Consider the following 25,715-nt stretch of genomic DNA (forward strand, 5'->3'; position numbering starts at 1 on the left):
CTCCTCCAACAAACAAAATAAGCTTCCTAATCACTGGAGTTTTGATAATGGATTAATATAGTAAAATTATATTCTATCTCTTCCAAAATGCATTGAGGTGGCACAGAGTTATTTAAAGTTGAAAGGTTAGGCCTGTCAGGCCAGCCTGCTTGGGTTTGAATCCTGTATCCCTGATTTATCTGCCGTGTGACTTTGGGGAAGTTACTTAGCTCCTCTGTGGTTTGTTTTCCTCATCCATCGAAGAGGGACAATTATAATCCCTACAGCCCGCGGGGAGATTGGAGGGGTTGGTGCAGGGATAAGCATGGTGGTGACTTATTCCTGCCATGTGGGCAGTGTTCCTGTCCCAGTGAAGGTAAATGTTTCCTGTGCCAGCAGAATGAATGTCCTGTGAGTAAATTCAAGTTGTGCTTTCAGAAGAAGACTAAGCTGAAACGTATATGACATTGCCTCTTTGGCCTCCCATCAATTACATGCCTGTGTTTTAAAAAGATTTTATGACAGGCTCTAAATTACTTGCAGCCAAAACATGAGGGGACGACGGCATCAGAGGCAGCACCCTGGTGTGGACCAGCGGCTCTCTGTGTGTCCTTCGGTCAGCATCCTGAGCAGCCCCGAGCACTGTGACAGATGCAGGGTTTAGGGACTGGTCCAGACCTGCTGAGCACTTGGCTTGGGCCTAGCAGTCTGAGCTCCAAGGCCTGATGAGGGAGCCTGGGATGGGAGCCGGGAGGAACTGCGGTCTTCAGCTCGGAAACGCCCTCCCAACTCCTGGGTGAGCCGGTGACCCTTTGTGGGAAATGTGGGTGGTATTTCCAGCGTCTACCTTGATAGTGATTTCCCCTGTGATCCACTTCATGGTGGAATAGGGTTCTACTGAATTCATCAGACTTATCTGAAATCTTTGAGAGGGAAGATGATAAAAATAATTGAGATATAGGTAGAAATAGGAAAGCAAAGCTTTCACTTGGCTAAATTGAAGTCCCAGTGCTGGTCAAACTCTCAGATTTCTCTCTTGAGGCTCCTCGTTTAGGGCCAGTGGGTTTCACCATAGTGAAGTAGCTTCACCTTGCATTCAGAATGTTATCAAGAATGGCCATACTGGGCTGGGGATTTAGCTCAGTGGTTCCTCCGCCTCCCTTGCAAGCACAAGGTCCTGAGTTCGATCCCCGGAACCAAAAAAAAAAAAAAAAGAACAGCCATACAGTGTTTGGTGCTGCAGGTATTGCATGGTTGTGCCGAGGATGTTTCTCACCATGAGACCCAAAGTGTCAGCTCAGGCATTTCTTTCTCTTATTAGGTGGAAATGATTATAGTTTCACAGGAAGTTGGAAAAACAGTGCAGAGAAATTCTGTGTGCCTTTCACCCAGTGGCCCTTAGCAGTAACATCACCCAAGACTGCAATATTGGACAAGACCAAACCAGGGAACTAACCTTGGTCCAAGCCACAGTCTACCGAGATTTCACTAGCCTTTTCTTGCACGTGTTGGTGTGTGTACATAGTTTTTAGGCAATTTTATCACATGAGTGGATTGTGTAACCACCACCACAATGAAGTTATGGAACTTTTCCATTACTGGAAACATCTCTGTGTGCCCAGTTGGAGCCACACCCACCCTCCCAACCCTTCTGCCCTCAGTGGCTGAGGTTCTTCCTACGCCAGTGTCTCCATCAGGGAATGTGGGTTGGGTGTTCTTTCATGGGTGCTGTGAAGCTTGCGACAGACCGTGTTCTTCTCTTTGCTTTGGCCACAAGGACGATGAGGGTCCGATTTCGGGTGTCCCCACTTTGCAGGACCTTACGACAGGTGTCCCCACCTGGTTGGAAGAGCAGCGGAGTGTCTCACATTCCCAGCTCTCTCTTGTTTTAAACTTCGCTCACTTCTTCCACTTTGGCTCTTATATATAGTGCATAATATTTTAATAAGTTTCTTTAAAATTTCATGCACCGAGATTAAACAGAAACAAATTATTTTGATCCATTACTTACCCACTTCCTCCAGTTCCTCTGTCCCCTGCCCTGAACTGGGTTTTGTGATTTGGGGTTGTTTCCTACCTTGTTTATCCTATTACTGAGTATTTCCTTTTACTGCAATCACAGTAGAATTGGCTGAGGTTACAATTCTTAGACCACAATCTTTTCCCTCTAAGAAAATGCAAGTATTCTCCATCCCCTTCTAGCTAATACAGGTAGTTTGGAAGAGGAGAAGTTTGATACCAACCTGATTTCCCTCTTTCATAATTTTTCCCTGTTACATTGCATGTATGGTCTGATGTTTATACTTAAATAATTTTAGCAAGATACCTCTGGCTGTCTAATTTTTTCTCAGCATCAGACGCGATGGGATTTCTGTTGTGGAGACTCAAGTTTTTGCTTACTTCAGGGGAGGTTTACCCTGCCCATTTATGAGTGCTGGTGCTTGTGAGATGTCCTCTTTGCTCCACCTGACCAGGGTGCAGATTTCATGTAGAAGTGAGGCTGGGGCTGGTTCTGAGAGGGACTTTACCCATGGGTCATGAGGCCTCTATTCTGAGGTCCTTCTTCCTTCTCTCTTGCCTTTGTTAGGCATTGATGGGTCTGGGGAAGCAGCCTACATCCAAATGTTAGATAGAAAGAATAGCAGTGAAGGTATCTGGAGAGTTTTCCTTTACAGGCTTCAGAATCTAAAATATATGGAACCACATTTGAAGGAAAAGTACTGGTCAAGTTGGCCATGTGTGAAGGCACTAAAATAACCCACCAACTTCCTAACACATGTACCTTCCACCTTGACCCATGGAGGTCACCCCTAGCTGGGATGGACATGTTGGAATGGACGGGCTCCTACTGACCATACCTGACACTGAAGCAGAGAGGGATATGTGTAAATAAGTGTGAAACATACGGAATTGAAAATTAATACGAAGATGAAATTTACTCTCAAAGGTGGAAATATGTAATCTAAAAAGCACAACTTAACAACAATGATCTGGTCTAAATCCAAAGGGAATTGGCCACCATAATATTAGGTGTCAGGGATGGTGGCCCAGACAGCCAGAAGATGAGCCACCATGAATCACCACCAGCTTAGCCTTCCAGGGGTGCACGGTGAGGCTGGTCACCTGTGAGTCATTCACTCACAGGTCAGCATTTCTGCTACAGGTGCCTCACACATCCTGCTTTGGTTTCTATGTTGTAGAACCCAGATAAAATCTTATGGCCACCCTCGGCAAGACGCTATATTATAAAGACGTTCGGGTCTGACAAAGCTAGAGCTTCAGTGTTAAGTGAAAGTCGAGAGGGAAGATGGTAGGCACGACTGCCTGGCATTCCCTGTCCTTGTGCAGTCTCCTCCTCTTGAGTGTGGACTGGACCTAGTGGTCTGTCCTCTTGGGTAGAACGTGGCGAAGGTGACAGATTGTCACCTCAGTGATTTGATGGCACAAGATTGACCTGGTTTTTCCAGCACATGCTCTCTGTTGTCTTCTCAGCCCTTTGCTTTGATCAAGCAAGCCGCCATGTTGGAGAGGCCCCATGACTGAGCCCTGAGAGCAGGAAAAGGCCCACAGCTGAGGAGGGCTGGGACCCTCTGTCCAGCAATCCCGGAAGAGCCCAATCCTGAGAGTGACTGCTTTCTTCCTCAAGTCTGTGTTCTCATCTCTCAGTCCCCACTCACGTAGCCTGCTGCTCATAGCCCCTCTGCTCCTTACCTCCTTCCATCCCACACTTACTTACCTGCGACTGTTTCTGGCCCTTTCAGACACAAGTGTCTTCAGGTTCCCTGCCTCTTCCCTTTTCCTCTTACACCTCACTTGCTGCTCTTATAAAGCCCCACACTAGTATGTATAGAGTCATGGTAACGCGCTAACTTTCAGGTAATTCAAGCATTGGGCCAAGTCTGCAACAAATCATCCTCTTGAATCCTCACAGGAAATCTACAGGGAGGGGGCAGACAGGAGATTCATAGAGGTCAGGAAGTCAAGAGGCAAAGAGACAAAGTTAGTTGATAGTTAGCAGTGGAGCCCAGCCCCAGGTGTGTTTTCTTCAGACTCCGAAACCCTTGCCTTTGTGCTGCTTTGGTTTTTCTATATCACTGTAGTCCTGATTTCCTTCTGAGTTTTGTTCTATGATAGATGCAACTTGGTGTGTTTATTTGAATTCTTCTTGACGTTGTAGTTTTCATCATTCAAATCCACCTTTCATTTCTACATGGACTTTTGAATCTCTGGCTCATGGAGGACACAGGGGCTTCTTTGACCCCCACCCACGATTTTCCAGAAGAAGGGTGACATAATGAACAGGGTGTCCCAGCAGTGCAAAGTCACCCTCACCAAATGTCATCCTCCAACCCCGAGGGGCTTCCCTGATGCCACGAAGTACTAGATTTGTGGCTGGCAGGTCACCTCGGAAGGGTGAGTGAACATTAGGCATTATCGTTTTCTTGACTTCATTTCCTACTCCTATGGGGAGTTGCATTCGGTCAGGGAAATGCTCAAAGATGGAACTGAAGATGAAGGAGGAAGCAGCCCCTACACTGTAAACCTGTACCACAAAGCCTCATTCTCCACCGTCTCCCAAATGGGAGAAATGCCAGCGCCTCTTCTTATGTAAAAGCCAAATGCTGCAAATTTGATTCTATGGAAAGAAATAACATTCCAGAGCCACTGTGGTGAGATTTCAAGAGCTTTAGAATTACAGATTATGGTTATTTTATATGATGTTTTTCTGTGCTAGAGTTTTGGATTCATGAGCCTTATTTTTCATTCTATGTCAAGCTTGGGCTCCTAGTTGATGAGGTTGTCACAAGCAGGTCCATCAGATTTGACTTCCAGAGCACTATCTAGAAACCATCTAGAAGGTTATTTTTGTTTGAGTAGGATAGTGGCTGTCCTATCCATCCCAAGGGACTGAAGCCAAAGAAGTCCTTCTGGCTGCCCATGCCACCAGGAGACCCGAGCCAACATTCAGAGTGGACCAAGGGACCCAGAGTAGCTGTTTCCACCTGTTTCCTCCTCCTCCTCCTTCCAGGATTCTGATGAAGCCAGGTCTTGTCCTGTTGCTGTAGAGCAGGACCCCTGAGTCCCCCACAGCAGGGAGGCCCCAGGACCTCCTTGTGAAAGCTGTGCTCTCGCCCCAGCCCCAGCCATTGAGGGAAGCCTCCAACCCCACAAAGGGCCACACCCACACCCTGTTCTTGGACAGCTTTGTTTCTTCTCTGGATTAAGAGTCCAAGGTTCCCAATGATGGTAGGAATGGAAAGTGGGTTCCATGCCCGGGAAATATTTCAAAGAATATGACATGGGGAAAAATTCAGTCTTTGTTCAGTATGTGTATGTTCTTGTTGACAGTCTTATCTTCACATTTTTCTTAGTGCTGACACCCTGATTATTACCATCTCCCCCAGGAACCGCTTCCACTTCATGCTGCTCTTATAATTACCATACCCCCTCCCTTCGAGACCTCTCTTCTAATCATTTCCCTTGGGCCTTGGGCTTTCAGTCTCTTCTAAAGGCTCAGCTTCTTCCACACCAGAGCCTTAAATCCTGAAAGGGTGCACTAGGAGATCAGTGCCCTTGCGGGGGCCCAGAAAACACGCAGTGGGAGACATTGTCAAGAACACCTGGACTCTTAACCAACTCAAGTACCAGCAAGCCTCAGACTGCTGGGTGGAAACTAATGCTTGTGAGGCTTCAGCAGAGGGCTGCCCTCTGCATGGCTCATGCCACGTTTCCACTTCTTCTTTAGTGAAAATGAGATTCAAAAGCAACAATACACTTTTTCCTTCACAACAAAATAAGCAGTTTTTCATGGCAAGGCAAATGCAATCACTTCCCAACCATTGGTGCCCCACTTAGGAGCAATTTGCTGTAGGAGAATCATCGTGGATACCTTGCAGGATTGATTTGCGGTTTTACAATAATGTATGTAAAGTACCAATTAATACTCTGATCTTCGCTTTGAAATGCCTGGGGAGAGAAGTAAACTATGCACTCCTGGCTTTAAACAGTCTGGGCTGGGCTGCCCATTCCAAGAGGGGCTTAAAGAGGTGTTGAGGCGCTCCCGGGCAGGAGCAGGAGAGTGCCGTGTGGCCTGCATCGGGGATCCCAGGCAGTTTGCAAAGCAAAGGAGGGTTTGTAACCCAGTAAGTGCTCGAACAATCTACTTCATGCCAGGCCCCAGGAGTCTCATGGTGAACCAGGTAGACAGGGTCCTGGCCTCAGTGAGGGGACAGGGGCTGTACAGATCCCTGCATAGTCCTGACATGAACAGTCTGGTGCTATGGGGCCATGTTTCGGGAACAGGCACCCAGAAGCCTGCCCCGGCTTGGGCATTCAGTGGCGTCGCCCTAAGAAAGGAAGTGTAAGCTGAGACCAGGAGAAAGGTAGGACACGGCCCGGCCCGGCAGAGAGGGGAGCTGCGGTGGGGAAGGCTGCACCCAGAGGAAGGGAGAGGCTGTTGTCAGGTGGCTGGGCCCAGGTGACAACTGGGGGTGACTGGTGATCTGTGAGGCTCCAAGGGGTGGAAAGAAGGGCTGCTCCTGGGTATGCTGGGGAGAGAGAGGGAGCAGTGTGGTCCCTGCAGGAGGAGTGCAGGGTGGTGTGGGTGTAATCAGAGGGGGTGCTTTTGTTCCAGAAGTGTCCTGTTTGCCTTCTCTGCAGGACAAGCTGGGGAGGTGGAGTCAGCCTTCGGTGCATTTTGTCTGTGGCTTGGGCCATGGGTCTGTGTTTTGGTTTGCAGACAGAGGGGAGGGGCCATCCTGGAGGGAGATGCAACTCCTGGACTGATGAGGCTCGCTAATGCCAGGCAGATGGCCTGCCAGTGCCAGAGCCTGAGAGGGAAGTGCCAGTGGCCCTGGAGCCCACTTACCAGCTGCAGAGTCTCAGGGAGACCTGGGGAGGCTGATCTTTCAAGGCCATTTTCCTTCTTGGTTTGGTTGAGTTAGAGTCAGGATTCTCTGTCTGCCCGAGGGCCATATCTCCTGCCCCTCTGAGCTGCCAGTGCTTCCCTATGGGTCAGTGCAGCAGCAGCTGTGCAGGCCCAGGGTGTGCTGCTGGGTGGATGCGGCTGAGCACATCCTCCTGAGGTGCCATGCACACTGCCACTTTGGGCTGGCACCAGGCCTGAGGGGCAGAGAGGATGCACCAAAGGGCTGGACTGCTAGCTGGCTCCTTAGGGGCTGGGGCACAGTTATCCCAGGGGCTGAGTGGACCTTGGGACCCTTGAGTGGTCAAGGGAAGAGGATGGAAGGAGGGAAGCTGGAGCAAAGCTGTGAAGTGCTGGTTACACAGTTGTTCCCAAACCTCTGCAGGAAAGATGTCCTTCGAGGGAGCCCGGCTCAGCATGCGGAACAGGAGGAACGGCACGCTGGGCAGCACGCGGACTCTGTACTCCAGCGTGTCTCGGAGCACGGATGTGTCCTACAGCGACAGTGTAAGTCAACACCCCGCCTCGAGACAAAGCGCCACTGTGGCAGTCGGGATTACTTGGTGATCAGTCTGCCTTCTTTAACCTTTTAGACAAACCCTCAATGAACCATGTACTATTTGTGGCACAAGTTCTTTTGTTTTTGTAGACTGTAGAAGCATTTTCATTTCTGTGTTGTTTTTCACATATTTCTGTTTTCCGGTTTTGTATAACTGCCACTTCAATAAGTCATTGGATAATAACGCCTTTGTGAATGACTTTTGGGAAACGTTAATATGCATTTCATTGTTTGATGCTGAGTGGTCTTGCTTCCGATTCCATGGGTTCAGGGTTGATTCTGAATCCTAGGTCCACTGCCCAGATCAGGACCCAGGCTCTCAGGTGTGGTGCTTGGAATTAGTTCTTGCAGTCTCCTTTCTCATCCGACTCTTTGGCCCTGTCTCTCCTCACCCTGAGCCAGTGTCCTTGTGGCCTTCAGTGCTTGAAGATGCCCAACCATGGCTCTCAGGGGAGCTGAGCTGGGGGGGCGGTGCCAGCAGGAGCTGGTCCCTTAAATCTGCTGCCACCGTGCGGGGTCCCCTGCTCCACAGGTTTTCCACACTCTCAGGCCCTGTCTTGTGCTCTCACTTGTCACAGTGCAGTCTGACATCTGGTCCCACCATGAGAAGTCTAGACAGCAGCTATCTTTGCAAAGAAAGGGAGCGAGTAGAAGTGGGATACAGGTCGTGTCAGACTCGACTCTAACTTGTGCGCACCACAGGGTTACTTTGGGGTCTATCATTGAGCTGTAAGCGAAGTCACACAAGCACGCAAAAGCCTTCCACCCTCCTCCAGCTGAGGTCTGCCTCCCAGCACTAGGACCAGCAAGGGAGGTACTCGGGGTGCAGAAATTAGGGGCTCCTGCTTTCTGGTGCCACCCTGCACTTGCAGGTCCTGAGGCCTGGGCGCTTCTGTGGGTTTTGCTCCCGAGTCTCCCCTGAGTCCTGGCCCTGTGAGAGAGTGGACAGAGGTGGTGCTGGCTTCCCCAGTATTCCCACCATTTGCCTTCTGCTGCTCTGACCCCGAGCCATGAAGCTCCCCCAAACCGCATCGCCACAGCCCTGTCAGCCTCAGGCAGCAGTGTCCCGGAGGATGGAAGAAGGCTGCTGCTCCCACCTGCCAGGCCCCTGTCCCCCGTGTCACCCCTCCTCTCGTCCCAGGCCCTCAGACCTGAGGACCACCCCGGGCTTCTCAGCACCGGGCTTCCGCCTCGCCCCACGCATGCGCCTCGCCCCACGCATGCGCAGGTCTCCAGAGTGCATCTCAGAGCGAATTTTCAGCAACAAAGCAGTCATCCCACCCCTCTGAGATGATCGCTAACTTCACAACTTACGCTGGTTTTCTCTGTTTCACCTAAGTAGTCTCAAGATTAATTATATGGCCAAAAATAATAAGGAGCAAAATGGGTACCACAGATGGGCAAGGTTTGCAAGAGAAGAGCATAGGAACTATTTTTGTTCTCTAAATTTTTCTTGTGAAATAGACATATGTTTTCCACCTTTGCCCATTTTTTGAAAACATGGTATTGTGGTTTGAGTATTCTTTCGTGAATTCTTTATTTTTCAATGTATCTTCTCCTTCTCCTCCTTCTCCCTCTTTCTTCTTCATCATTATTGCAGTACTGGGGATTGAACCCAGGGTTTTTGCACTGAGCTACATCCCTCATTCTTTTCTTTACTTCTTTATTTTGACACAGGGTCTTGCTAAGTCTCTAATTTGCCCAGGCTGGCCTCAAACTGATAATCTTCCTGCCTCAGCCTCCTGAATTGCTAGGATCACAGGCATGCACCACATACATCCGGTAGATTTCTACTTCTTTCCTCAGCACTGTTTTTGTGGCTTATCCATGTTAATCCATATGACAGTTGTCCACTCATCCCACTGCTGTGCTACTACTTTCCCAGCCTTGGGGTATTGGACATTTGGGCTTCTGGATTTTGCTTTAGGAACAATGACATTGCTAACATTTTTGGGTGTGCAAGAAAATGCAGTGTGGAAAATGCAGTCTGGACTGAAGTGGGCCAGGAGAGGCACACATGTCTCCCTCATGGGCCTGGCTTTTAAGGAACAGGATTGATGGGAAACCTCCTTCTAAAAGATGGGAAAGTGGAGACCCCTGGTCTCCGTTCTCACATTCCTGAGGACTTGCTCAGGCGGGGGTTGGGAGGTGACAGGACACTGTGGACTTCATTGCAGTGCATGGCTGGTGGTGGCCTGTGGGGGATGCTGAGTGGGGCTGACTCGGGGCCAGGCTGTCCCAGGAGGCCAGCTGTGCAGGACATGGTCTGAGCACTCCAGGTGTTGGCACCTGGGGACCTGCAAGAGGTAGGAAAGGGGATGCCCTAGCAGCCCCAACTCCCCTGGGAAAGACACCCTCCAGAGCTGAAGACTCTTCCATTGCCAGGAATTCTGGGTGCACGGTGGCTCAGGGAATGCCCCGCCCCTCTCTGCATGAGGGCCTCTTGGGCAGGGAAATGGCTTCATGGGCGATCAAGAACAGTTCTCTGGAGTGGCCCTGCCCGCCGTGAGCATGAGGCCTGTGGCCCTCCCTTCACCCCTGCTGGGTATTAATTCTCTTTAATTTTCGGCAAATTGATGGGTGTGAAATGGAATCTCACTGTGACTCTATCTCACATTTGCTTTCCTGCTAATGAGCTTGAACTTCCTTTCATGTGATGATGGGTTACTTGTGTGTTCTTTTACTCAATACCTGCTCCTGTCTTTTGCTATTTTTCCCATTGGGTTAGTGACCTTATTCTTACTGATTCATAGTCCTTATAGATGTTGCCCATCAATCTTCTGATGATTAATATATGTTTAAGTATCTTCTCTCACTTTGAAGAGTGTAGGTATTGTCTGTACTTCCATATATTTCCAAATAGCATGCCTCGAACAATTTAAGGGATATTTTCCACTTGTGAAGGCTCTGGTTGGCTGTCAGAATCAATTCTCAATGTTCTTAGCCACCTTGCTCATGGGAAAATAAAGACACTGATGGAAAGTGTTTTTGGAATATATCTTCTTTTACAACAGCCAGAAGAGGAGTGGAAACCTGCATTGATACTTTTTTATGCTAAAGAGTCATCCAATGCTTACATTCACCCTGGTAGCCTTAAAGACAGGAAAATGGTAGTATGTGCATGTTACCATTTAGGTACCAAAAACTCTAAGTAACTTTTGGAAAAATCTGCATTTAGTTATAAAAATTTAAATGTATTCCTCTTTTTAAAAAAATGTGGTGTACTTGAAGAGCATGAAGAAATGCACATATTTAGTGTTCATAGTTTTGGCAGGGAATGAGAATAAACCAATAATGTGTTATCCAATGATGTTCTTTCTTCAAAGGACTTGATGAACTTTATTCAAGCAAATTTTAAGAAACGAGAATGCGTCTTCTTTACCAAAGATTCCAAGGCCATGTAAGCACTATTTCCCTCCATTTTTGCTTCCATGTCTACACATAAGGTATAATTAACCACCCCCACAATGGACAAATGCTCATTAGGTCATTGTTAAAGTTGTTTTCTGCTTGCAATTCCCAGAAACAGTGTGTGATCAGGAAAGATTTAGCAAGTAGTTTGTAGTTGCCCTTGAGTTACATCATTGCCTATATATTTTTAGCTTTGGCAGTAGAGCAGTTGGAAAAGTCGCTGAGAGGGGCTACATGTTTTTCAATATTCCCTGGAGCCTGGGAGCCCATGCTGGTGGCCTTGACAATGAATGCTGTTTTACAGCAGTTGCTAGGCAACCTCAGGCTTGTGCAAAGGTGTCAATCTCATTGGCTCCTCTCCCAGCTGTGGTCCTTGGGCTTCCCTTCATCTATTCTGGGTTTCATGTGTTTGGGGACAGCATGACTGGGTTACAGAGGTGGCCCCACCAGCCCAACACACAGGAGATCCTCAACAAATGTTAATGAGCAAGTGAGCGAATGGACAGATTGGGAACTGCTGGGCATTCTAGAAGACGGTGGACTTGAGTCTAAACTATTTTAATCCCGCCTCTTGCCCTTCTTGTTCCTCCTGGCCCCTTGTCTTCCACCTGTTGGTGATGGAGGGGAGAGTGCAGCTCTTAACTGACCGGAAGTTGATGCTGTAGGTTAGCAGTAAAGGATTTGCCTATTGTTGCACGGAGGCAGTGAACAGCACAGGGATGGAAGAAGGGGCAGGAGTGTTAGAATCAGCTATGGTTCCAACCTTGACTCAGCTGTCTGCTCGCTATGTGACTTTAAGCCAATTGTTCTTTTCCTGAACTGGATTCTCTTATCTTAAAATCCTAGCAAAGCGCACCTCATGAACTATGGTGAGGAGTCAAGGATTCAAGGTCATAGGACATACAACACCTACCATAATAACTCAGAACTTAAATGTTTTCAGTTGATGTATTTTCTGACTTTGTGTGAGTTAGAAAAGGAACAGCAGAAAAACTAGGAGATCTCTGTTTTGTCATTGATATAAACTTAGTCCTCATGAGTCATTCTGACAGAGTATAAACTCTGGAAGTCAGCCACTCATTCTGTGAATGTTTCATCAAAGGGTTTTGCTGTTTATTCATTTGACTGGTAGACAATGCAGTTTGGATTCCTTCATTCATTCAGCACATGTTTTCTGAGCATCTACTATGTCATAGGACTAATTATATACTTTATTTCTAATACTACAAATCCTCTTGCAAGGGAGCTATGATTATCATTTGACAGATCAATCAACAAAGTTGTGCCTTTTCTTTCTAGCTGCCTGTATTTGTTACTTTTTTGTCACTGAGGCAAAAATACCTGCCATACAAAATTTAAAGGAGAAGTTTATTTTGGTTCACAGCATTTTGACTCACAGTGTCAGAGGGTTCAGCCCATGGTCAGCTGGGTCCAAGGAAGAAACAACATGGTGGAAGGACAAAGCTTCTTAACCCATGGAAGGTGGGAAACAGAGAGAAAGGAAGGAGCTAGAGACAAGAACACATCTTTCCTGGTCATGCAGTGACCTGCCTCCAACCAGGCTTCACCTCCTAACAGCACATTTAGCCATGAGTGCATCAATGGATGAATCCACTGATGAATATAGCACCCCTATTTTCTGAAACCCCCACCTCTGAGCACATGAGACTTTGGGGGATACTTTATATCTAAACAAAAGCACTACTTCTGCTTCTAACTGTGACACTGCTTTAGGCAGGCCAAATTTATGAACACTTTCTCAGTTACAGATGTCTTCTCTCATTGGCTTAGGTACAAGTAGAGGGTCTATGGGGTGTGCTACTGGGACTTGTGGCTGAGAAGCACAGCCATATCCAGGATTCAAATAAAGTTACCCAGTCTAGGTTTCTTTCCACCCATTGTTTCTGCCCTTCTATAGTGAGCAGGCTCTTCATACACAATGAATAAATGGTCCAGAATCTTTGGCTTATGTGTCCTCTGTTTATCATTTTACCAATTAGGCCAAAGGACCTTGTTTTTAGTAATCCCACCAGAAGTCCTGGGTTGATGTTCATGGCTCTTATTGGCCTGTCTTGGGGATTTTGTATCTATTTCTAAGTCCACCTCTGGGGTTGGAGGATGGAATCTACTGGTTGGCTAAGCTTGGGTGATGTGGCCCCATGGAATCCATGTCAAAAGTTATGTTTTCTCAAAGGAAAACCAGGGTGTACTTACTAGCAGAAGGGGAAGTGGATGCCAGCAAGGGAAACCCATCACTGTCCTCTTTATAGTGCTTGCTGACGTCCCAAGCCCGGGCCAAAGTGACAGGAGATGTGGTGAGCAGCCCCAGCTCTCAGCAACCTGAGCAGAGAACAGGGACCTCCAAAGGCCTTCTAGTTACCATCGCAGAATGAATGCAAGGTTGTCAGCCAGTGGCAAAACAGCTTTGGATTTCTCCATATTTATTATTTCTATGGCTCTGTAGGTTCTGAGAATACTCCGTGGACTCTGAATTACTCAAGAGATAAGGGAACCAAATGAAGTGATTGCTAAAACTGACATTCCTCTTTTGGTGCTACTTGCCACAGGAGCTAACATAAGCTACCACAGTCTCCTCTTGGAGACCTGGCAGTTGCCACACCTGAGCTAAGCCCACACAGCCCTTTACTTTAACCCCTTGTGATGTTTGTTTCTTGAGAGGTCACTGGAGGGTGATGTTGGGCCATTGCCTCATTGGTGCCCCCTGGGACATGCTGCCAAGCTAGGGGCCACCTCCTGGCACTCCTGAGGTGGTGATAATCTTCTGAATCCAGGCTAGTTCTCTTCAGTTGTCACTCCCTTGGCTAGGCCAGGTTGCAGGTAGAAGCAGGAAGGACACTGCTTTTACAATATCTGCACTGTGCACTAGAACTTTCACCCATGAATCTGTATCTGTGCTGTCCAATATGGCAGCTCCTTGTATCTACTGATGAACTTTAATTTTACTTAATTAATTTAAATATAAAGCTAAATAACCACACATAGTTAGTGGCTACCCTACTAGGCAGTATAGCTCCATAGGATTCAGACTTTTTGGGTTGGGTGCTAAAACTAGGACTGTGATACTCTCTCTCATACTTTACAGCTCTCCTGTCTGTCATCCCTATTTCTCCTCTAGGTATCTATGCACCGAACATCTTTCTGGAAAATTCACTTCTCTTCTCCATTTATAAACCAGCCTATGCCAATTGGTGCCTAGAGGGCTACCAGCCCATAAACCATCGAGATGGATAGAGCCAGGCAACTCTCTTGCTCATGAGCACCTGGGATACACCCTATCCCTGGCAGAGAGAAGGCTCAAGGATCTGTCTTCATTTGAAGCAAGGATAAACAGAGCAGGAATCCTCTCCCTTATCCTGCAGTGAGCTGGGGTGGATGTGGGCACATCCCAAAGGACAGTGGGAGAGTAACAGCAATGGAGAGAGAAGAGGAACATCAGGAAGCAGCCTTGGCTCGGGAGGTCCCCCTGGAATTTAGAGAATGAGCTGAGGAAACTATGGCCAACTCTAGGTGACTTCTTTTTTCGCCCTTTGGGGCCAGACTGAGTGATGCCTCTGGGTTCTGTTCCAAATGGTGACAGGATGCTGTAGAAGGATGATTTTACATCTGGTTTCTAGCTCAGTATTTATGGCTCTAGGAAATATCGATTGTTTGTTTTAACATTTCAAATGTTTAGAAATAACAATGATTTCCATACTGGGTAATAATTAAGACTTTCAGGTACAAAGAGCTTGTATTAGTCAGCTTTCTAGCACTGGGACATAAGACCTGATATAAACAATTTAGAAAAGGAAGGATTTATTTTGGTTTCAGAAGCTTCTGTCCATAGTTGGCTGGCTCTGAGGCAGAAACATCAAGGCAAAGGGGCATGGTAGAAGGAAGTTGATCACTTCATGGCAGCAAGAAGCAGAGAAACGAAGAGTCAGAAAGGCGGGAGCCAGGGGCAAGGCATAGCTCCAAAGGCACAGCCTTGCAACCTACAACGTCCTACAAGTAGATCCCAACTGCTAACAGCACATTCAGCTACAAACTCAGTAATGGATGAATCCACTGCATTAATATAGTGCCCCATGGTCCAGTCACCTTCAGAAGCCCACCTCCTAACACATGAGCCCTTAGGAGGATATTTTTGATCCAAATCATAACAAAGCTCAACTAGTTTAACTAAAAGAAGGGACTTGCTAGAGGAGACATGAATGCTACCTAAGATCAGAGTGGCTGGGGCTTGAGAATGGGTGGAAGCCATGACTGGACATGTGGAGGCTCAGTAAGTCTTCTCCGGCCACTTCTCATCTCTACCTCTCTCCCTGTCCATGTGCCTCCTTTCTCAGTGTAGATGTTCTGCTTCCATATCTCAGGCCTAGCCTGAAGGGAGATGGAGCAGTTCTTCTGTTCTTCATCCCAAATTTGGCACCAAATTCCCAAGAAAGGGACACCAGTGTAAAGCCTAGATTAACGTCTTGTCCCTGGGCCTATCAACGGTGGAGAATTCTGTAGCATTTGGTCACACGAACGGGCTCATCTTGATCCAGCTGTGTAGACAATGCCGAGGGCCAATTTCAGTCTCACTGGGCCCCTGTCAAATGGGCACTCTCCAGCTGGGACAGCACTGATGCATCAGCATTAACTTTCCCCTGAGGACGGCCAGCTGCTGGGAAGAGTCCCACTGAGACGTGTTTGTTCCTTATTACAGAATCGCTCTGCTGAGTGGCTTTGATAGTTACCTTGGGCTTTCAGTACTTCAATAAATACTGCTATTAGCTGAGCAACTCTAAGTCCATGTAACACAGTCGAAATCAATTGCTTCCAGGCAGTAGAAGCTTGGTCATAATTTGGTCTGGCCACAATTCATCTGTTTCTAGGGTGGTCAGAAAATGTGACTACAAAGCACTAGCTTTTTCCTCCTATTGTATTTTTAGAAACAGTCTTAGAAATGAACTATCACTCACATCAAATGTGACCTACTGCCACCAAGTGTATTTAGAATAATTGTACATTCTGCCCTATGTCAAATGAACTCAATGGTGAAGAACATCTTGAGAATGCAATCCTTTCTCTGTCATGACAGCTATGCACACTCATCCTTGTCTTTTAGAAGGAAAAAAAAGTGCTTTACAAAAATCACTGAGGATGCATGAGGATACAAACTATTTACAAGAAGCTCAAACAATGTTTTCAATATAAACTACTTACAAGACGGTCCATGAGTGCATTCAATTTCTCATTCATTCGGAGGATTTTGCTGAATAGTCTTATGTGCCAGCAACACTGGGATACAGAGTACAAGATAGGTGAACCGGAAGCCATCCTAACAAGATTTCCTCATTTTGCATCTCATTACTTGGCCTAGGGAATCCTTGCTTCAGGTCACCCCATATGGCTGAATGGACTGTATACTGCACACAGATGCTAGGGGTGAAAGAGGGTTGAATTCTATGATTGTCCCTGCATCCTGGTGTGGGTCTACCTCCTCCAGAGGAGGTGCATTTTCCTTTGGGTTCGAGTTAGGGTGACCACATACTTTACTGTAGAAACTGGGAAACTGATTGGAGTGGGAGAGGCATGAATGTACTAGGCGTGGATAACAGATGTCCTCTGAGACCATGTGGGGCAAATCAGGACATTTGGTCACCCTCGAGGGTGGTCGCCCGGGCTTGCTTCACTGCTCCTTTGCTTTGCCCCTCTGGCTTCTTCCTGTGCCAGATGTGTTTCACATTCTGTTAGTCACCAGCTTCCTTGGGAAAACTCCTTGATAAATTCCTAGCACTCTTCTGAATTTTATCCAGAGATTTGACTGGACAGAGAGAGAGAGTAGAAGAGAGGCAGAACTGAGAGGGTGAGACAGGCAGAAAGAAGCTGGGAGGAGGGTGAACTCTGCCTCTGTAGGGGAGGACATGTTTGGGGCCACACTGGAAGTTTTTCGTTGTTACTGTTCAAGATTCAATCCTCAGTATGTAATATAGCCCTGGGTAGACAGGGGTGAAAAAGTTATGGATTGTGTTTCTAGACTTTGTGTTACTGCATTTTTGCTTCCTTTGGTTGCTCCCTCCTTTGTTATTTCTTGACCTCTGTGCATGGCACTGCTGAAGGTCAGGGTCACCTTGATAGAGCTCAGTCCATGCGCCAGGTCAGCTAGATGGTTTGCATCATTTCCAATTCTCCCAGAAGGCCTAGCAGGAGAGGGATCATGCCAGGATGCAAGCGAGTCGATGCACATTGCCAGGTTTGTAATTAGCCCCTCCCAGGAGCTCATGAGCAACTTGAGGCCAGGAATCACATCCAGGTTGCTTAGGATGGTGAGAAGTTCAGCCTGGATCTGACTCATAGTGGGTTTCCGGTCAGTATTTGTTGAATGATTACAGTGTGTTGTGGAAGTAGGAGTGGAAGAGAATTAACCACTTGTCCTGTATCTTTATATTCTCTTCCAATTTCCTGCCATGGGTGTGTGTCATCTACTGGACAAAGTTCTGCTGCACTTTGAGTGGGAAATGGTAGTGTTCATTGCAGTTTGTCTCTGTCTAGCCCAAATCTTTGAAGGACTCCCAAGCAGCTAATGTCCAGTATAGGAAGGATGGTCTCCACAAATCCTGGACTGCTTGGAGCTCCTGCCAGGGGACTACATCTCCCCAGGGAGTACAGCCCATGGGAAGGAGGGCTCACAGCATTTTGGGAAAGCGCTGCTGGCTGGGAAGCTGTCAGGGTGGACACTGAGACCCTGAGGTCCACCGCAGGGCTCCCGGACATTAGCTGTGTGAAAAGTTGAATAAACTTTCCAGGTGTGTGTGTGTCTGAGACACAGTCTCACTATGTAGTTCAGGCTGGAGCACGTGGAGCTCAGGATGGCCTCAGACTCCTGGTGGTCCTCCTGCCTCAGCCTCCCAAGGGTTGGAATTATAAGCAGGTGCTACCATGCCTGGCTGTTTCTAGATTTCATTGCTTTTTGGCCTTTTGGCTAAGATCAAGTGTAGATTTCAAAGACCCACCCTACTAAGAGCCTCCTGACTGCTTATGCAATGATGTGCTAATGAGAGCAGAGTTCTGATCTCCTGTCCTGGCTCCTAGTACAGGGCAATAAAAAACAGGAAGAAAACATCAATATACTGTAGCATCTTTGTGACCAACTGAGATGAGGAAAATACGATGTGATTGTAGAAGGTCTGCAGATAAGTCGTGACTGGACAATTTCTTTTTTGTGTGTTTAAGTTCATAATGCATGGTTCATTCCAAGAAGTAGGCTGAACTATGTAAGTAGGTCGAATGAAATCTGTTCTGCCTGACTCAGGGAAAACGTGTGCAAGTGTGGTTATACCCAGAGCCAGCACATGGAAGGCACCCAGGTCAACGAAACCGAGAAATGGAACTACAAGAAGCACACCAAAGAGGTTCCCACCGATGCCTTCGGGGACATTCAGTTTGAGTCACTGGGGAGGAAAGGAAAGGTAAGTAGGGTTCTCTACCTCAGCTAGTTCAGGAGCCAAGAGAATGTAGGCCACCTCAGTGAGCTCAAATCGTCGACAGGATGGAGGCAGAAAGGTGGGTAGTAACTTCCAAAAGTGATGGCAGATAAAGAGGAATCGTGTAAGAGTCAAAAGGCGTCGACTAGATGACACCTACCGGGAAAACTCCCCTGGGTTCTCACTGAGGCCCTGCAGGGGGCCACCGAGCCCGGCTGCCCAAGGCTGCGGGGGCCCTGTGACCCGATGTTTATATGGGCCCTGTAGGTGACACTTCTGCACCCAGAGCTTCCCGTGGAGCTCACGACAGGGCCTCCTGGCCTCGCGTCTCAGTGACGGCCCTGTCCACAGGCTGGTGGGCTGGCAGCTGGGACCCGGGCCCCTCATCCCTCAGCCCTCTCCTCGCAGCTCCCCGCCCCATCCTTGCCTCCTCCCGAGGAACGGTGAGCATCACCTCTGTCCCCGGCCTCTGGTACCCACAGGGGCAGGGGAGGGCTCCCCACACGCACACTTGCGAAGGCTGCAGGTAGAAGCCCAAGTCCCACCAGGCTGGGGAGACTCTTCTGGGGCCCCCTGTCCCCTTCCTGTGTAGTCACGCCAGGGACCCACCTCCCACCCCCAGTGCTGCGATGTCCCCTCCCCCTCAGCCCTGCAGCTCCCGACGCTGGGACGGGAGGGGAGGGGTGGGGGTCGGAGGAGGAGGACACGACCCCGATTCCTGATTCTCCCCCTCCCCCAGTATATCCGTCTGTCCTGCGACACGGACTCGGAAATCCTCTACGAGCTGCTGACCCAGCACTGGCACCTGAAAACCCCCAACCTGGTCATTTCCGTGACCGGCGGCGCCAAAAACTTCGCCCTGAAGCCGCGCATGCGCAAGATCTTCAGCCGGCTGATCTACATCGCGCAGTCCAAAGGTAGGCACGGGGGGGGGGCAATTGGCCCACCGAGGCTTCCGTAGAATCCAGACAGATACTCCTGCAACTATGCCATTGATCACGCTTCAGTTCCAGACAGTGTTCCTAAAGGAATGGGCAGTCAAAGAGCTGGCAGAGGATTCCACGAAGAAACTCTTTGCATCAGTGTCCAGGGCCTCCTTAGGGGTCATCCTGCTTTTACGGACTACGATTTTTATTGTGTCATTGACATGTAGAATTTTTATCCAGAATGTTGTGATGAATTCCAATGAAAAAATTAGTCTGCTGTGGTGGATAAAGAGAAACAGTTGATTTCAAAAGAAGGAAATAGTTTTGTTACTCGAGATATCCAACTCAGCATTTTCTTGAACTTTGCATTTTGGCCCTTAGTCCCCAAGCGCTTCAGCTTTCTTCTCCTGAGAGCAGCGACCGCTGTTAGATAGCACATAATCCACTGTGTCCTTAGAATGCCCGTTAGAGCAACTATTCTTTTTTTTCTCCAAAGCTATGTCGTTCTTTCGGTCTTACACTCAGCCTTTCTCTGCCCCTCATGAGTTCGAAGAGCACAAGCCAGTAGCTCCACAGATTTCCCTTGCATTGCATCCCACAGACATCTTTTCACACTTCAGTGCAGTTTATCTGAGCTTCACATTTGGAAATCTCTTTGATGAAGGTTAGCTGACTGACATAACTGAGAAACATGTCCTATTCTAAATATGAAATTTTACTTACTTCGAAGAAGAATCTGGGATCCTATCCCCATTTATTCTTCTCAATTTCCTGACCAGCCAGAGAATCGTTTTGAGTTGTCATTTTGTTAAGAAACTGAGCAGTTCAGCTTCCTTACTACTAAATTCTGCAAACCATTCATTCATTTAGTGAATATTTATTAAGTGTCTGCCTTGTAGCCAGATTGCTTTAGGAGCTAGGAATGTAGCAGACAAAAACAGACAGAAGTCTCCAGCCTGGAAGGGGCCCCTTCCTGTGTACACACAGAAGGCCACCTCTCTCAGGGTGCAGAAGTGTCATTCTATGGGGCACTGGCTGCAGGAGGTGGCTGTGAACCTGCTGAGGGCCACTGTACAGTATCCTTACAATGTGAGGAGGACTTCGGTGGGAGAGATGAGGAAGTTTGTCCTCCGCTGGAGACACTGGTGGAATTAGACAGTGGAGACAAAGAGTGAATGCCAGGATTTTCTTACAAGCGCAGGAGAGGCTGTCCCCCAGCCCCGACAGCTTCTGTTCTTAGAGCTGACCTAGAGGACCTGTGACTGCCCCTCAGGTGAGTCCACGTGGGGACAGGCATTTCCATTATGCTAATTGATTTGTTTTGTGCACACACACACACGCACACACACAACCCTTGATGCTGAGAATATCATCAAATGTAAATCTTGAAAAGACCTGCAAAGTTGTGTAATTACAAAGCGAAGCAAAATCACTTGCTTGGGGCCATCCCTGGATGAGCCCCATGCTGACCTGACCACTTCAGTGTCTGAGAGCAGCCGCACGGTACCCGAGGGGCCACTGCTTAGCTTCCTTAGTGGCTCGGGCCAGGAACTCACTGCCCGTACAAGTTTCCCTTGAGACCCATTAGACTCGGGCTGGCTGGCCTTCCTCCCTCCGGAGAGGTGGAGGTCCTTGTTGATCTAAAGCGGGACCTGGAGCCTGTGTTTTCTAAGGAGCACCCTCAGGGTCACTGAGGACTGGGGGTGCTGTTCTCCTCCCTGCCAGATGGTGGCAGGCCAGGGTCATTCCATGGTGTGGCTGTCACTGCACATCCTGGCTCTCATGGACAGCAACCCCGCCCAGTGCCCGCTGAGCTGTGCCCCTCGCCCCCCATTGGCAGGTGCCTGGATTCTCACGGGAGGCACCCATTATGGCTTGATGAAGTTCATCGGGGAGGTGGTGAGAGACAACACCATCAGCAGGAACTCCGAAGAGAACATTGTGGCCATTGGCATCGCGGCCTGGGGCATGGTCTCCAACCGGGACACCCTCATCAGGAGCTGTGAAGCTGAGGTACAGGTGGGACAGGGAGGTCAGGTGGGAGAAAGACCAGGGCACGGGGCTGTGGCCTGAACACTGGGGCTCTGTGTGGGAGCCAGTCTGTGGGAAACCTGCCATCCAAGGACGGCCTTTGGACCACAGGAATTAAAAATAAGGATGCTACATAAAGTATTTGAAGAAGACATTAACAGTGGTTGTGTTCTACTCATTAAAAATGTTCCTAGATCAACTGGGCATGGTGGCACACGCCTATAATCTCAGCACTCTGGGAAGCCAAAGCAGGAGAATTGCAAGTTCAAGCTCAGCATGGGTAATTTATTGAGTTAGGGAGACCCTGTCTCAAAAAACAGAACAAAACAAAACAAAAAACAAAACATTAAAGATGAGCTGGGGATGTTGCTCAGTGCAAAGATCCTGAATTTAATCTCCAGTATCAACAAAGAAAGAGAGAGAGAGAGGAAGAAAGAAATCTCAGATTAGAAGTCAGGCCCTTAATTCTTTGTAACATGACCCGAATCCATGCCAAAGAGCTGGTGCAGTACCTCTATTGCTGGGGTCACCACAGGAATTCAGATTAGTCACTGCACTCCCTACAGAGGTCTGTGAGCCCTACTTTGCCAAATGTTTCCTCGAAACAAATTTAGGGAGTAATCAGCACATATTCTGTGTTCAAAATACAAGGTGGACTATGGGGTTTTGCATCAAGCATGGAATTTTTTTTTTGGTACTGGGGATCGAACTCAGGACCTTGCGCTTTCGAGGTAGCTGGTGGCACCACTGAGCTAAATCCCCAATCCAAGCATGGAATTGTTGAGCAGTATCTCTGTGAGTTGAGGGTGCCATATGCAGTTGCATCACAATAAATCTTAAGATCTCATGAGAATTGTTATTGTTTCATAAACTACATTTTCCAAAATTGATTCAAGAGGAACTAGAAAATCTGAACAAAGGAACTATCACTGAAGGGGTTTAAAAGGAAATGAAAATTTATCTTCCAATTGCTCTGAGTTGGATGGCTTAACCAAGTAAGTAAAAGTAGTAATCTAGTAAGTACTAACTTTAAAAACATCTGTTTCTAGTCTTACATGCAGAAGCATGGGATCTTTAAAAATTTCTGCTCAAATTTTTTTCTAGAAAACCATTTAGAAGTATGTGTCATGAGCATAAAAATTGTTCATATTGCAGCTCCGGCAATCATACTCATAAATACATCACTAGAGAGTTTCATATTTGGACAAAGATGTTCACTGAAGTATTTCTTGTAACAGCCAAGTATTACATGTTAATATTTATTACTAAACAGGATAGCTTCAGTTAGATTGCTATACATACTTGAAAGAAACTTATGGAGCTATTCAAGTAATATTTCTAAAGATGTTCTGATAGTATAGAATATAAGTTTTAAATATAAAATTCTGAAAAATGTATGTGGCTAGAAAAGGCTAAATGTATGAAAATCTTGATGACTCAGTGGATCATGGAATTAAATATAATTTTAGTTTTCATCTTATTTTCTGCATTTTCAAATCTTTATAATAAACATGTATTATTTTTAGGGACAAATTTTAATGCTAGTTTTTATTCCTTTTATGTTTCTATTAACTATACTCTTTAGTGACAGTGTAGTTTCATACCAAGTCCATGATTTCGTGGCTGGCTTCCTGCATTCTTTACTATTCCCCTCTGCAGAGTAGCTTTTGGTCTTTTATAGGAGTTGAAACCCACTGTCAAGAACAGTCTTGATGGCTGTCTCCTCCTATGTAGTTTCTACTCAAGGTTCTGCTGAAAAACCCAGCCCTTGAGGATGGGGCTGGAGCAGGACCAAGATGCAGCTGCTATGAAACAGTGTCACATCTCGCAAGTGCTGACATTTCATATTGTTTTAGGATCTCTTTCTGAATGTGTTTCCCTTGTTTTCCATCATCAGTTTTTTCCTTGAGTCAGTGCTACACTTTAAATATCACTGTGCCGTTATCTGCACATTAACAAAGATAGCACAGGTCTCTACTCAAATTTTTGTTTTGCAAAACAATTTTGGCTCTTTGTTGTCATGTTTCTTCCCCATAAACTTCTTTGTCAGATATAATCACCAAGACAGAACAACGACAACAAAAATATACACTCACTGAGTGAAGTCATTCAAACATTAACTGATATCAAAAATATTAAAATTATGACAATGCCACATCTTATTCCCATAATGTATGTCCCTCAACTTGTGTGAGTCTTCATCTTTCAGAACGGTTTTACAATGGTCTTTTACAGGTTCTACATCTTTCTTCCTAGAGATTTTATATTATTATTGTTGTAAATAGGGTCTTGATTCAATGTAATTTGTGAGGCATTTTTTCTGGTCTGTATGAAAATATTGATTTGCTTATTGTTGTTTTGAATCAGATACTTAATATACTATCTTCCTAGTTTGAATAGTTTTTCAGTACATTCTTGGAGTGTTCTAGGCTTGCGGTCATATTATTGTTAAATAACTTTCGTTTTTAAAACAGCCCTTTGATTTAACGGTACCTTGTGTCTTTTGCACATCTTCTTGAATTGGCTAGCATACCTGGCATCCCAGTTAGTGGGAATGGATCTAGTATTTCAGTGATAAACAGCATTTGGCTACAGGTTCAATATACATGTATTTTAAAAACTGTTATAAAATATCAACTTTTTATTTCTAGTTTATAATTTTTAAAAATCAAGAATAAATGCTGAGTGTAAAAGGTCTTTTACATCTACAGGGTTGCTATTTTTTTTTTCTTTTATCCATAACCTAACAGTCTGAGTCCAGGAAAATACAAATGATTTTTTTTTTCTTGGTGGTGGTTTGGGGTATTGAACTCAAGGTCTGCACACTGAGCTACATCCCCAGCCCTTATTTCTCTCTCCCTTTCTCTCTCTCCCTCTCTGTCTCTCTCTCTCTCTCTCTCTCTCTGTTTTGAGACAGGGTCTCACTAAGTTTCTCAGGTTGGACTTGAACTTGCAATTCTCCTGTCTCAGCCTCTCAGAGTGCTGGGATTACAGGTGTGTGTGTGTGCATGTGTGTGTGTGTGTGTGTGTGTGTGTGTGTGACTGTGCCCAGCTGCAAATGATTTAATTATCCTGCTGCATTTAATTAGCCAATGATCTGTTAGGTTGTTTGTATCCATATACATAAAGAGATTAGGCTTTGGGTTTTTGTTTTGTAGTTCTTTCCGGGTTAAGGCTTTGGAATCAGAGTTGGGTGCTGGACAGATACAAATAAAGTGGGAATTATTTGTTCTGTGGAAGTTCGTGGGGATCCTCCTTCAAACACCTGGCTGTGTTTCTCTTGCCAATATTATCTCCAGGACCCTCCTTCTTGATGCTACTAATGGCGTGAGGGGCACTTAGAGAATAGAGCTATAATGTTTGAACTTTACTTTCTGCCTTTGTACTGGTTCTGTGTATGTCATTAGTAGAAGCAGTAAGTTTCCTCTCTTCCATGAGTTTTCAACTCACATTCTGTGCTTCTGAGTTGAAGTTGAAAGATCTTTTAATGCAGCTCTGATACTTTATACAACTTTGGAGAGGTGCTTGAGAGTCAGGAACCCATATGCTAAAGATTCTTTTCTTTAAGTTCTTGCCCAGCCTTTTATCCTTTGCTCTTGCCGGGACAATTTATCTATATTATTGTTTCTTTTTATGGTCCCTGTTAGTGTGTGTTTCTCAAGATCAAACCTACTTTAGTCATCTTCTAATCTCTAGCTCTTGGTGTAGGATAAATTCCAGACAAACATACACCTCTCTCTCTCTCTCTTTATATCTATCTATGTATATATCAGTGTCTACCTCTTCTTATGTATCCACCTCCCACACATGTGTACATGCACACACACATACAATATATGTGTACTTTTGAATTCTATCTATTTTAGTGAATTTAGGCAAAAGAGGACAGGGCAATAGACCAAGAGCTAGATTGAGAACCCAATCCTTAGATGGGCACTGGCTGTAGATGTGACAACAGGCAAGTCGACCCAACCATATGAACCTCCATTTCCTCACATGTAAAAGGAAGCCTGTGACATCAGCTCCTTAAGTCTCTTGTACCCTAGGGATCTGGGAGGAGGAATCAGTATAGTTGATCCTGATGTGTAGCTTTAACAGGACCATAGAAATGTCTTCATGCATCTTGGTCAACAAAGAAAATCTCAAAGGCAGCTTTCTCCATACTTTGCAGGGCTATTTCTCAGCTCAGTACATTATGGATGACTTCACGAGAGACCCTCTGTATATCCTGGACAACAATCATACCCACTTGCTGCTTGTGGACAACGGATGTCATGGGCACCCCACCATCGAAGCCAAGCTCCGGAGTCAGCTGGAGAAGTACATCTCCGAGCGCACGAGTCAAGGTCTGTACTTAGGAAGGGGGGTTCAGGACACAGGTGCCCTACAGTGGCAGTTGTCAAGTGCTGCAT

General features: G+C 46.6%; 1 protein-coding gene across 12 annotated transcripts in view; it reads left to right on the forward strand.

Moving 5' to 3' along the window:
• Positions 1-25,715, forward strand: part of Trpm8 (transient receptor potential cation channel subfamily M member 8) — a 139,834-nt gene that overhangs the window by 54,073 nt on the left and 60,046 nt on the right. For all 12 annotated transcript variants that reach the window (XM_087209479.1, XM_087209473.1, XM_087209474.1 and 9 more), the window contains 6 exons: positions 7,290-7,411; positions 10,790-10,863; positions 18,175-18,331; positions 19,086-19,263; positions 21,113-21,285; positions 25,475-25,649. In XM_087209479.1, coding sequence (XP_087065605.1) covers positions 7,290-7,411; positions 10,790-10,863; positions 18,175-18,331; positions 19,086-19,263; positions 21,113-21,285; positions 25,475-25,649 — 879 coding nt within the window. The remainder of the gene's footprint in view (positions 1-7,289; positions 7,412-10,789; positions 10,864-18,174; positions 18,332-19,085; positions 19,264-21,112; positions 21,286-25,474; positions 25,650-25,715) is intronic.

This window comes from Heterocephalus glaber, unplaced genomic scaffold (assembly GCF_053883595.1).
Source record: "Heterocephalus glaber isolate CG9 unplaced genomic scaffold, H.glaber_assembly_v1.0 deba00001004, whole genome shotgun sequence".
NCBI classification, from domain to species: Eukaryota; Metazoa; Chordata; class Mammalia; order Rodentia; family Bathyergidae; genus Heterocephalus; species Heterocephalus glaber.